This window comes from Nerophis ophidion, linkage group LG13, assembly GCF_033978795.1.
Source record: "Nerophis ophidion isolate RoL-2023_Sa linkage group LG13, RoL_Noph_v1.0, whole genome shotgun sequence".
NCBI classification, from domain to species: Eukaryota; Metazoa; Chordata; class Actinopteri; order Syngnathiformes; family Syngnathidae; genus Nerophis; species Nerophis ophidion.
This window is the reverse complement of record NC_084623.1, coordinates 16,451,528-16,463,956: the sequence shown is the minus strand read 5'-3', so window position 1 is coordinate 16,463,956 and position 12,429 is coordinate 16,451,528. Positions and strand designations below refer to the sequence as shown.

At 36.4% G+C, this 12,429-nt stretch overlaps 1 protein-coding gene across 1 annotated transcript in view; it reads right to left on the bottom strand.

The window, feature by feature from the left end:
- Positions 1–9,382, bottom strand: part of ube2f (ubiquitin-conjugating enzyme E2F (putative)) — a 51,408-nt gene extending 42,026 nt beyond the window's left edge. Inside the window, exons 1-3 of the mRNA XM_061918462.1 lie at positions 9,157–9,382; positions 5,271–5,442; positions 3,056–3,085 (exon numbers count right to left, since the gene is read on the bottom strand). Of these exons, the coding sequence (XP_061774446.1) occupies positions 3,056–3,085; positions 5,271–5,385 (145 nt within the window). The 5' untranslated portion in view covers positions 5,386–5,442; positions 9,157–9,382. The remainder of the gene's footprint in view (positions 1–3,055; positions 3,086–5,270; positions 5,443–9,156) is intronic.
- Between the last annotated feature and the right edge of the window lie 3,047 nt (positions 9,383–12,429).

Below are 12,429 nucleotides of genomic sequence, written 5' to 3'. Positions count from 1 at the left end.
GTTATATCTTGTTTTATGATCACATTTCTGAGTATGTAGGCATGACATTAAGTTACAATTACAGTTGCAAATCCAATACGTTAGATGACAGTATAGTATTGTTTATGGTGTGTTGTTTTGTTTTTTTGTTGCGCTCCAGAAAGTGTCGATACTGTAAGTATTGTACTTATTACGCACCGACTGAGGTAACATGCATATTGATGGTAGTTTAAATTAACAAAATTGGGTGGTGTTGAAATCATTAGGTGTACCCGTTAACGCTAATCAGCAGCATGTCAATATCAAAGCCAATAGCATCAAGCTAGCGCATTTGCGGAAAAGTGAAGACTTTTGTAATTTACGTTGAAGCGTTTTTTGAGTCAATTATTTTGTTGGCTTTGGAAATTGTAACATTATCTCTAAGTAGCTGAGTCCACTCTCAGTGCAGCTGGAGTGATCACCAAGTGGCAAAGTGCTAAGAGCGGCAACAGGGCGTAATGACACGCGCAACTCAAGTACCGAAACATGGCACCGTTAGATATTTTGTTAGTCCGTGTACGGTACGACCGGCGGGATTCGTTCAGTGCCGAAAAAGTACCGAATTTGATACCATTTTTATTTGCGAGTCTTCAATACATGTACATGTTTTGATGGCTAGAGCAGTGGTTCTCAAATGGGGGTACGCTTACCACTGGGGGTACTTGAAGGTATGCCAAGGGGTACTTGAGATTTTTTTTTAAATATTCTAAAAATAGCAACAAATCAAAAATCCTTTATAAATATATTTATTGAATACTACTTCAACAAAAAATGAATATAAGTTCATAAACTGTGAAAATAAATGTAACAATGCAATATTCAGTGTTGACAGCTCGATTTTTTGTGGACATGTTCCATAAATATTGGTGTTAAAGATTTCTTTTTTTGTGAAGAAATGTTAAGAATTAAGTTCATAAATCCAGATGTATCTCTATTACAGTCCCCAAAGAGGGCACTTTAAGTTGATGATTACTTCTATGTGTAGAAATCTTTATTTATAATTGAATCACTTGTTTATTTTTCAATAAGTTTTTAGTTATTTTTATATATTTTTTTCCAAATAGTTCAAGAAAGACCACTACAACTGAGCAATATTTTGCACTGTTATACAATTTAATAAATCAGAAACTGATGACATAGTGCTGTATTTTACTTCTTTATCTCTTTTTTTCAACCAAAAATGCTTTCCTCTGATTAGAGGGTACTTGAATTAAAAAAAATTTCACAGGGGGTACATCACTAAAAAAAGGTTGAGAACCACTGGGCTACAGAATACAGAGTTTGACTGTACGATTATAGTCTGATTAATAATTACGGTTTCACGATGATTATTCTTTAAATAATTTAACAACAAAAAAAAATACAAAATCACAGACGGTCCTAAGAGACTCTGATGTGTTACGTATTCCTGTCAGAAATTATAGTAACAGCAAAAAATTATAAACATGAACAAAACTATGAATAATAAAAAAAAAACTAATAATGTATTAATACACGACTTAGGTTAACTTTATTGACACCCCCTGGGAAAAAATACACTCAAGTGTCATCATCTGTCATCCTTGCCTATTTATTCATTTCTAATAATCTTTTTTATTCCGTGTTGTTAACTAGAATTCCCATAGTTAGATTCCATACGATGGTGTTTTTACTCTACAAGTTCCTGATGTTATGTTCGTGTTTTACACCTGCTATAATAAGTTACCTTGTCTATGGTTTATTCAACACATTAGAAGCAAAGTTAAAGGGAAACTGCACTTTTTTTGGAATCCAGCCTATAATTCACAATCTTTATGTAAGACAACAACATCAATGTCTTTTTTTAAATGCATTCTAACTTCTAAATAAACACTAGATAAAAGTTTCCTTACAGTGAAGCCATGACACTGTTGCATCTATTGCTTTTATTCTAACCCTAAAACCCAATAAATAGCCATCCAAAAACCACCAACAATACTCCACTTTCATGTCGTGACCCGAATATTAACCAAGCATTCGCAATATTTTTAATATAAGCGCTAACGTTAAGGTCTGACATTTAGTGGCGCATTGATCAGAGAAAGGCAACTTCCTTATGTTGCTGTATTGACGTCATCAGCTATTGAGCTGCTTTCTCACCTCGGAGCTCTTGAAAGTTCATTCTCGATCAAAAAGTATGCCTCTCACCTTGATAGTGGAAGGATGATAACAAACTGAGAAATTGGTCAACTTTGACGGCCAATTTAGACCTGGAAATGGCGAGAAAGGCATGCGAAAGACGCTTGTTTTAACCCATCCTTTTGTTTTAACGAGGATTATGACTCATTCTTTATCTAAACAGGAATATATGAACATTCCAACAGTCGGCATCCTAGTAACAGCATACCTTGAACTTTAGGTAATAATTATTATGTTTGTTAGCTCTCATGAAGTCCACAGCGAGGTATGAGTAATGTTGAAGGAAAAAGCGAACGACCTGATGCCTTTTTTAAATTAATGCGCCGCCATATGCTTAAAATTAGCAAAATATGCAAATATTACATGTTATTATAAATATGCCTGTTACTACATTACATATATACTTACAGCATGTATATAAAACGTTGATGGAGATATGAAGAAGTTTTTTAAAGCGCTTTATAGGCGGTATGGAGCGACTATCATGGGCAACTTTTGATCGCATTCATTTACTAGTTAGAATGCATAAAAAAGAAAAACATATGGGTTCTGTCTTAGATAAGGATTGTAAATGATAAGCAAAATTCTCAAAAATTAGCAGTTCCCCTTTAAATGATCACTAAATGACTACCTGTTGCCGTTTGTTTACACTGAACTGACGCGGCGCTAAGCTATTGCTTTTAAGTACAGTACATTTAACTCAGGTTGTGCTGAAAATAATATGCCAGCATAATGTTTGTACAAAGCAAGTGAGGATAACTGAAACAGATTTGTGTAGTGACGACTTTGCGATTAAATAGTTTTGTTGTCTTTAATCACGGTTAATAGTGAAACCGGTTAATCGTTGCATCCCTGACACAAAAATATTCAGTTTACTTACTAGGAAGATTGGCTTCAAGTTCTGCAACTTCTGTAAAGAGAACACAATGAGTGTTATTACAGTGGTAATTTGTTTAGGCAGCGTGATCAAACAACCAGTACTTGAATTTGATTATAGTTTGATTCCACAATAAACAAGGTAGGGCTGGGCAATAACATGATCGTGATGAATTAATTTCATTTTATTTATTTTTTTAAAAGGGGATGATAAACCGTATTTTTTAGAGTATAAGTCGTTTCAGAGTATAAATCGCACTTGCCGAAAATGCATAATAAAGAAGAAAAAAAACATGTATAAGTCGCACTGGAGTATAAGTCGCATTTTTGAGGGAAATTTATTTGATAAAACCCAACACCAAGAATAGACATTTGAAAGCAATTTAAAATAAATAAAGAATAGTGAACAATAGGGCTGTGAATATTAGGGTGTCCCATGATTCGATTCAATATTGATTCTTGTGGTCGCAATTCGATTATAAATCGATTTTTTCGATTCAACACGATTCTTGATTCAAAAACAATATTTTTCCCATTCAAAACGATTCTGTATTCATTCAATACATAGGATTTCAGCAGGATCTACCCCAGTCTGCTGACATGCTAGCGTAGTAGTAGATTTTTTTTATTTTTTTTAAAGCTTGTATAATTGTTAAGGACAATGTTTTATCAACTGATTGCAATAATTTAAATTTGTTTTAACTATTAAACGAACCAAAAATATGACTTATTTTATCTTTGTGAAAACATTGGACACAGTGTGTTGTCAAGCTTATGAGATGCGATGCAAGTGTAAGCCACTGTGACACTATTGTTCTTTTTTTTTTAATTTTTATAAATTTATAATGATAATGTCAATGAGGGATTTTTAATCACTGCTATGCTGAAATTATAACTAATATTGATACTATTTTTGATGATATTCATTTTTGTTTCACTACTTTTGGTTTGTTCTGTGTCGTGTTTGTGTCTCCTCAATTGTTCTGTTCATTGCAGTTCTGAGTGTTGCTGGGTCAAGTTTAGTTTTGGAATTGGATTGCATTGTTATGATATTGCTGTGTATTGTTTTGTTGGATTGATAAAAAAAATAAAAAATTATTATTATTATTTTTTTTTTTTTTATCTTTTTTTTTTTTAAATGAGAATCCATTCTGAATCATACAACGAGAGAATCGCAATTCAAATTCGAATCGATTTTTTCCCACACCCCTTGTGAACAACAGGCTGATCTAAGTGTATGTTATATGATGCATAAATAACCAACTGAGAAGGTGCCTGGTATGTTAATGTAACATAAGAGTCATTCAAATAACTATAACATACAGAACATGCTATACGTTTACCAAAAAATCTGTCACTCCTAATCGCTATATCCCATGAAATCTTATACGTCTAGTCTCTTACGTGAATGAGCTAAATAATGTTATTTGATATTTTATGGTAATGTGTTAATAATTTCACACATAAGTCGCTCCTCGGTATAAGTCGCCTCCTGGCCAAATATGAAAAAAAACTGTGACTTATAGTCCGAAAAATACGGTACTCCCTATCCCATTTGTCTAGGGTTTCCATGGGAATGGCTAATTGGATCTTGATGACATTCTGGGGAAGTCGCTACTCATAAACACGTCAAACCTGTGTCAAATGTTGTATGTAGTGTGTGACAGAGTGTGTGAGCACTTTGCTTTTACCCTATAATATAATCATTATATAATACATAACGTGCAGAAATATGATGGGATGATCAACGTACTCATGTTAATTGTACCAGTATGCTATCAATATGTGTAGATAGTTAGCAATAGAAAATAATCAGGTTTTAATTATGATGCATATTTGCAAGTAGTTTTCAAAGACTTAAAAAACTGACGTTAACAGCGTATGTTGCATCATAATTTGAAAATGGCAACGTTTACATTTTAGAATGTCTTCATCATCCCAGACAGGGTCATTAGTTGTCTTGGATTGTAAAATAGTTAACTCTGTCATTTTAGAATATTATTTGCTTTGGTGCTGAATAATACATGTCTATATTTTTCCATGTTCATCTCATTTAATTTGCTTTGTTAATTACATACTATGTTAATAATGAACTAATCTTTACTTTATCAAAAAATAGGAAAAAATTGTGACGTCGGATGATACGGAAAAATTAATCGTGATCTTTTTTGTTTATTTTTTTTTGGTTGGCATATCACCCAGCCCTAGAAACAAGGTACCTTTGGTAAGGAGACGGTCCCTTATCGAGACCCTATGAGTTGAGTCAGTGGCTCCAGAGGCACGGCCTGTCTGTCCTCCATCACTCCTTTTCAGCTTACTGGCCAATGTGAGCATGGCTACTCAGCAGCGCTCTGCCTTGGTCTGCCTCGCGCTGCGCTGCTACTCAAATGCCTGATAATGACATGACACAGCATCATCAGCTCCAATGCTTTGACTTGGAGGTTTCAACTCACATCAACATATAGTTTCCTTTAGATCAAGGGTAGGGAACCTATGGCTCTCGAGACAGATGTGGCTCTTTGACGACTGCATCCGGCTCTTAGATAAATCTTAGCCACGATAAGTAATAAATAATTCCGTTAGTAATCACAGTGTTAAAAATAACATTCAAAATATAAAACATTCTCGTGCATTTTAATCCATCCATCCGTTTTCTACCGCACCTGTTGAAGAAGTCGCATAAATGGTAAGAAGTATTTTCTTTATTATTGGTTACCTTCAGAATAACAATGTTATTAAAAAGAATACGATTATTATTATCATACTATAAAATGTTGGTCTTACTTAGAAAAAGAAGAAAAACAGACAGGACACCATATGCAACCCTCCTTTACTTAAAAAAAAATGTACGTAAAAAAGGTGTGGGGGCTGTTATTTTGAAAAGTAGTAATGTAGTATTATCAATTTACTTACTCATTTACGGACTCTGATCAACTTCTTTGGTTTCACTCTATCGATTTGCGTATGCAAGTGACGTCGAGGCCACATTTCTTTTTGTTTCATGAAATAAGCGTTTATCACTTGCAACTTTTAAAAAAGGTGCATTTGTAATAAGAAAAGCTTAAAATAATGGCCATATATATATATATATATATATATATATATATATATATTTATCAAATTATCAGAAATGTATGCAAAACTGTAACATAAGAGCCCTAAAATAAAGGAGCTTGGTGAGGTGGCTCGTTATAGTCAGCAAAATTTTAAAACTGTCTGCAGTACTTTATTTACAATAAACAAATCGATTATCGACTATTGACATTTACTAATCGGTGGGCCGTGGCCCGATTGGTACCGGGCCGTGGCCCGATTGGTACCGGGCCGCAGAAGAATTTTTTATCCCCCCCCAAAAAAAATTTTTATTTATTTATTTTTTTTTTTTTAAATCAACATAAAAAACACAATATACACTTACAATTAGTACAAAAACCTCCCTTTTTCATGACAAAAACGTCCCTTTTTTATGACAAAGAAGAAAAAAAAAAAAAAAGGAAAAGGGTATCCTGTTGAAAACCTCGCGAAATGATGACGCGTGCGCGTGACGTCACCGGTGGTAGCGGACATCTTCTCCCAGCACCGATCACGGCTGAAAATAGTCTGTTTTTATCGTATAATTACACAGTATTCTGGACATCTGTGTTGCTGAATCTTTTGCAATTTGTTCAATTAATAATGGAGACTACAAAGAAGAAAGATGTTTGTGGAAAGTGGTGTATTGCAGTCGGCTGTAGCAACACAAACACAGCCGGTGGTTCTTTGTTTGTTGTGAAGCTTTAATATGGAACAGAGCGGTCAAGCGAACAAGGTTCTCTACCACATGTCAACCGGCAGATTTCGGTGAGAAAATTGGGGTAATAAGTCGGCTCTTACCGTAAACATGAGCGGAGCTTGTGTCGTTCCTCCTGCAGCTGTCAAAGAGGAAGCTGCGACTTTCTTGGATCCTCCATGGCTTCCCCCAGAGACACTGGCGGTCACCACACCCCTCCGACTTTCAGGTATGACTATATAATCTCACTAAGCTTTAGCAACACAAAAACAGCCTGTGTTTCATTGTTTACATTCGCGAAAGAAGACAGTCAAGCTTTACTATGGAAAAGAGATGTCAAGCGAACACGGTTGGATTGGACCACACACACAAAGTACAGTGTATTATGTAGCGATCATTTAGAAAGATCGTGTTTCGAAGAGGGTCCCTTGTAAAGGCAGAGATGGGCATCGCCACCACCCGTCGACTGGTGCTGAAGAAAAGTGCGGCGCCGACCTTCAGGTTGTACAGGTACGACGATATAATCTCACTAAAACACTAGTAACACAATAAGCAGATAAGGGATTTTCCAGAATTATCCTAGTAGATGTGTCTAATAACATCTGAATCGCTCCCACTGCCCTTGTCTTTTGTTTCTCTTCTAGCCCTTCACTCTCACTATCCTCCTCCACGAATCTATCATCCTCGCTCAAATTAATGGGGAAATTGTCGCTTTCTCGGTCCGAATCGCTCTAGCTGCTGGTGGCCATGATTGCAAAACAACGTTCAGATGTGAGGAGCTCCACAACCCGTGACGTCACGCGCACATCGTCTGCTACTTCCGGTACAGGCAAGGCGTTTTTATTAGCGACCAAAAGTTGCAAACTTCATCGTCGATGTTCTCTACTAAATCCTTTCAGCAAAAATATGGCAATATCACGAGATGATCAAGTATGACACATAGAATGGACCTGATATCCCCATTTAAAAGCCTACAGAAACCCACTACTACCGACCACGCAGTCTGACACTTTATAAATCAATGATGAAATCTTAACATTGCAACACATGCCAATACGGCTGGGTTAGTTTACTAAATTGCAATTTAAAATTTTGCGCCGAAATATCCGGCTGAAACGTCTCGGTATGATGACGCGTGCGCGTGACGTCACGGATTGTCGAGGACATTTTGTTCCAGCATCGTTCCCAGCTGTTAGCTCATCTGTTTTCATCGAGAAATTCCACAGTATTCTGGACATCCGTGTTGCTGAATCTATTGCAATTTGTTCAACAGACAATGGAGACATCATTGAAGAAAGCTGTAGGTGGGAAGCGGTGTATTGCGGCCAGCTTTAGCAACACAAAATCAGCCTGTGTTTCATTGTTTACATTCCCGAAAGATGACAGTCAAGCTTTACTATGGAACAGAGATGTCAAGCGAACACGGTTGGATTGGACCACACACACAAAGTACAGTGTATTATGTAACGATCATTTCGAAAGATCGTGTTTCGAATAGGGTCCCTTACGAAGGGCAGAGATGGGCATCGCCACCACCCGTCGACTGGTGCTGAAGTAAGGTGTGGGGACGACCTTCAGGTTGTACAGGTACGACCATATAATCTCACTAAAACACTAGTAACACAATAAGGAGATAAGGGATTTTCCAGAATTATCCTAGTAAATGTGTTTAATAACAGCTGAATCGCTCCCACTGCCCTCGTCTTTTTTTTTCTTCTAGTCCTTCACTCTCACTATCCTCCTCCACGAATCTTTCATCATCGCTCAAATTAATGGCGAAATTGTCGCTTTCTCGGTCCGAATCGCTCTAGCTGCTGGTGGCCATGATTGTAAACAATGTTCAGATGTGAGGAGCTCCACAACCCGTGACGTCACGTGCATATAGTCTGCTACTTCCGGTACAGGCAAGGCTTTTTTATTAGCGACCAAAAGTTGCGAACTTTCTCGGCAACATCGCGAAATGATCAAGTATGACACATAGAATGGACCTGCTATCCCTGTTCAAATAAGAAAATCTCATTTCAGTAGGCCTTTAATAGAGCCTTTTACATCAAGTTTGCACAGACAAAGCATATGTTATGATTTCTATTTTTGTCATCTTTTAACATTAGTCATGCCAGCCTGTAAATGTAATTAATATAACTATCTTCAGGACAGCTAGCTAAAAATAAATCCCTACAGATTATGGTGCAGCAAATGATCCTTGTTCGGTGTCAGGCAGCAGTAAATGTGAGTAAAAAAATTAATTATGCAGACTTTAATTTGGTGAAATGAGTTTTGTGTTAAAAGTACTTTGCTCGGCGGGTTAGCGTTTATGTCATCTGGATGTTGTTTACCTGTAATCTCCGAGCTGGTGCTCCGTGCTACAACATCATCGGCTGCCCTCCGCTCGCTGAAGCTCCAGGCGGAGATTGAGGCACTTGAGAGCGAAAATGGTGAAGGAAATGTGATATTTATGTAGGTTTTATGGGGGTGAGAAAGCACCGAGTGAAGCCTGAGCTGTCAGAACTTCACTCCGGTGTCATGGGGAACGGAAGTGCACTGACGTCCGTGTGTGAAATGAGCTCGTAGGGAAAAAGCGGGATAATAAAAGAGGTTCCGTTTGGCTTTGAATTAAACGTAGTACCTTAAACAATTAAGAACATCTTTTTTTTTTTTTTTATTTGTGTCAAATTATTTTTATTTAATTAGACCTGAGTCTGAATTCATTTCGTATGTGTTGATAAAGGGGAAACAAATTGTTCAACAAGTGTTTTTTTGGTGCTAAATGACAAAGTTTCCAGAATCCAATACATATATTTCTTGAATGGTTTAAATTTATATTTAAAAAATATATACATATTTAATGGAGGTCTGTCTTGCTTAACGTGAAACAGTATAAATTCCGGGTCACACAGCATGTACACTATAAGCCAGGGGTAGGGAACCTATGACTCTAGAGCCAGATGTGGCTCTTTTGATGACTGCATCTGGCTCTCGGATAAATCTGAGCTGACAATGCTTAACATGATAAGTAATAAATAATTCCACTTGTAGTCACAGTGTTAAAAAACAATGTTCAAAATATAAAACATTCTCATGCATTTTTTATGTTCAAGAAGTTGCGTTAATGGTAAGAAGTAATTTATTTATCATTGCTTGCCCTCCCGGGGGGTTCTTCAGACCACCAAGCACCGACATGAGAGCCTGTTTTAGGGTTACAATATTGTTTTATTTTTCAATCAGTCTCTCGGTTGCCTTCTAACAATTGTTTTTTTTCTCTTTCGTCCTCAATTGCGCTCTGGCTCCAGCCCCGACCCTGTCTCTCCTCCTGGCTGCTGCTTATAACAGAGCGACAGGTGATTAGAAAACAAGGCCCAGGTGGGCCGTTTACGCACCTGTCGCTGATTTCGAGGCCGGTCCTGGCAACATCCCGCTTTGCTGCAGGCCCGCAGGCCACGCCCCCTCCACAGTTAACTTCAGAATAATAATGTTAATACAAAGAATAAGAGACCTATTATACTCTGGATATGTTGGTCATACAAAGAATAATATGTTGGTCTTACTTAAAAATGCATGTGTTTAGTTGTGTTCAGTGTTAAAAAAAATATCATATGGCTCTTAGGGGAATATATTTTAAAATAATTGGCTACTTGGCTCTCTCAGACTAAAAGGTTCCCGACCCCTGCTATAACAGATGGGATTTATGGCTCTTAGGAAGGTGCCGGATATTAGGGAGCCATTCCTTTCAAAGAGTCGTTCAAAAGACCGGCTTTCCAAATATATATATATATATATATATATATATATATATATATATATATATATATATATATATATATATATATATATATATATATATATATATATACATATTTTTTGTGATCATAAAAAATATCAATTGAAGTATCGACTTGTACTTGGTATCCAGTATCCATGCAGTGTGTGTGTGTGTGTGTGTATATATATATATTGATTGATTGATTGATTGATTGATTGATTGATACTTTTATTAGTAGATTGCACAGTTCAGTACATATTCCGTACAATTGACCACTAAATAGTAACACCCGAATAAATTTTTCAACTTGTTTAAGTCGGGGTCCACGTTAATCAATTCACGGTACAAATATATATTATCAACATAATACAGTCATCACACAAGTTAATCATCATACTATGTACATTGAATTATTTACATTATTTACAATCCGGGGGGTGGGATGAGGAGCTTTGGTTGATATCAGAACTTCAGTCATCAACAATTGCATCAACAGAGAAATGTGGACATTGAAACAGTGTAGGTCTTATTTAGTAGGATATGTACAGCCAGCAGAGAACATAGTGAGTTCAGATAGCATAAGAACAAGTATATACATTAGAAGTACATTTGAGTTGTTTATAATCCGGGGAGATGGGATGTGAATGGAGGAGGGTATTAGTAAAGTGTTGAAGTTGCCTGGAGGTGTTGTTTTAGAGCGGTTTTGAAGGAATATAGAGATGCACTTACTTTTATACCTGTTGGGAGTGCATTCCACATTGATGTGGCAAAGAAAGAGAATGAGTTAAGACCTTTGTTAGATCGAAATCTGGGTTTAACGTGGTTTGTGGAGCTCCCCCTGGTGTTGTGGTTATGGTGGTCATTTACGTTAAGGAAGTAATTTGACATGTACTTCGGTATCAAGGAGGTGTAGCGGATTTTATAGACTAGGCTCAGTGCAAGTTGTTTTACTCTGTCCTCCACCCTGAGCCAGCCCACTTTGGAGAAGTGGGTTGGATTGAGGTGTGATCTGGGGTGGAGGTCTAAAAGTAACCGGATTAGCTTATTCTGGGATGTTTGGAGTCTAGATTTGAGGGTTTTGGAGGTGCTGGGGTACCAGGAGGTGCAAGCGTAATCGAATGTTAATATATATATATATATATATATATATATATATATATATATATATATATATATATATATATATATATATATATATATATATATATATATATATATATCCATGCAGTGTGTGTATGTTTATATATATATATATATATATATATATATATATATATATATATATATATATATCCATGCAGTGTGTGTATGTTACATATATATATATATATATATATATATATATATATATATATATATATATATATATATATATATATATGATCACAAAAGTGTTTTTCTCTTGGTTAAAAACCCATGAAATGTGCCCCTGGACACAGGAGAGCTTTAATTAGGACCACTGTATGACCCTGTAACTACTTGGTATTTGAGCTTTTTCTACCACCTGAAGACATTGCCTAAACCAGGGGAATAATGTCTAAATCAGACTTGGAAAAAGACCAATCCATGTCTTTGTCTCCAGGCCTTCTCACTGGGCTCTCTAAACAAGCTATTAAACAGATGCAGTACATAAAGAATGCTGCTGCTCGAGTACAGACTACAACCAGAAAATATTAGTCCAGTGCTCATTTCACTGCACTGGCTTCCTGTTGCTTTCACACTGATCGTATGTTTTCATGAAGGATAATGCAATTTCACGTACAAACAGGGTTAATACGTTTTTTTTTCACAATGGCACCACTCTAGTGGCTGCTGGTTGCAGGAGCTCTTTAGCACTGCACAACAAATG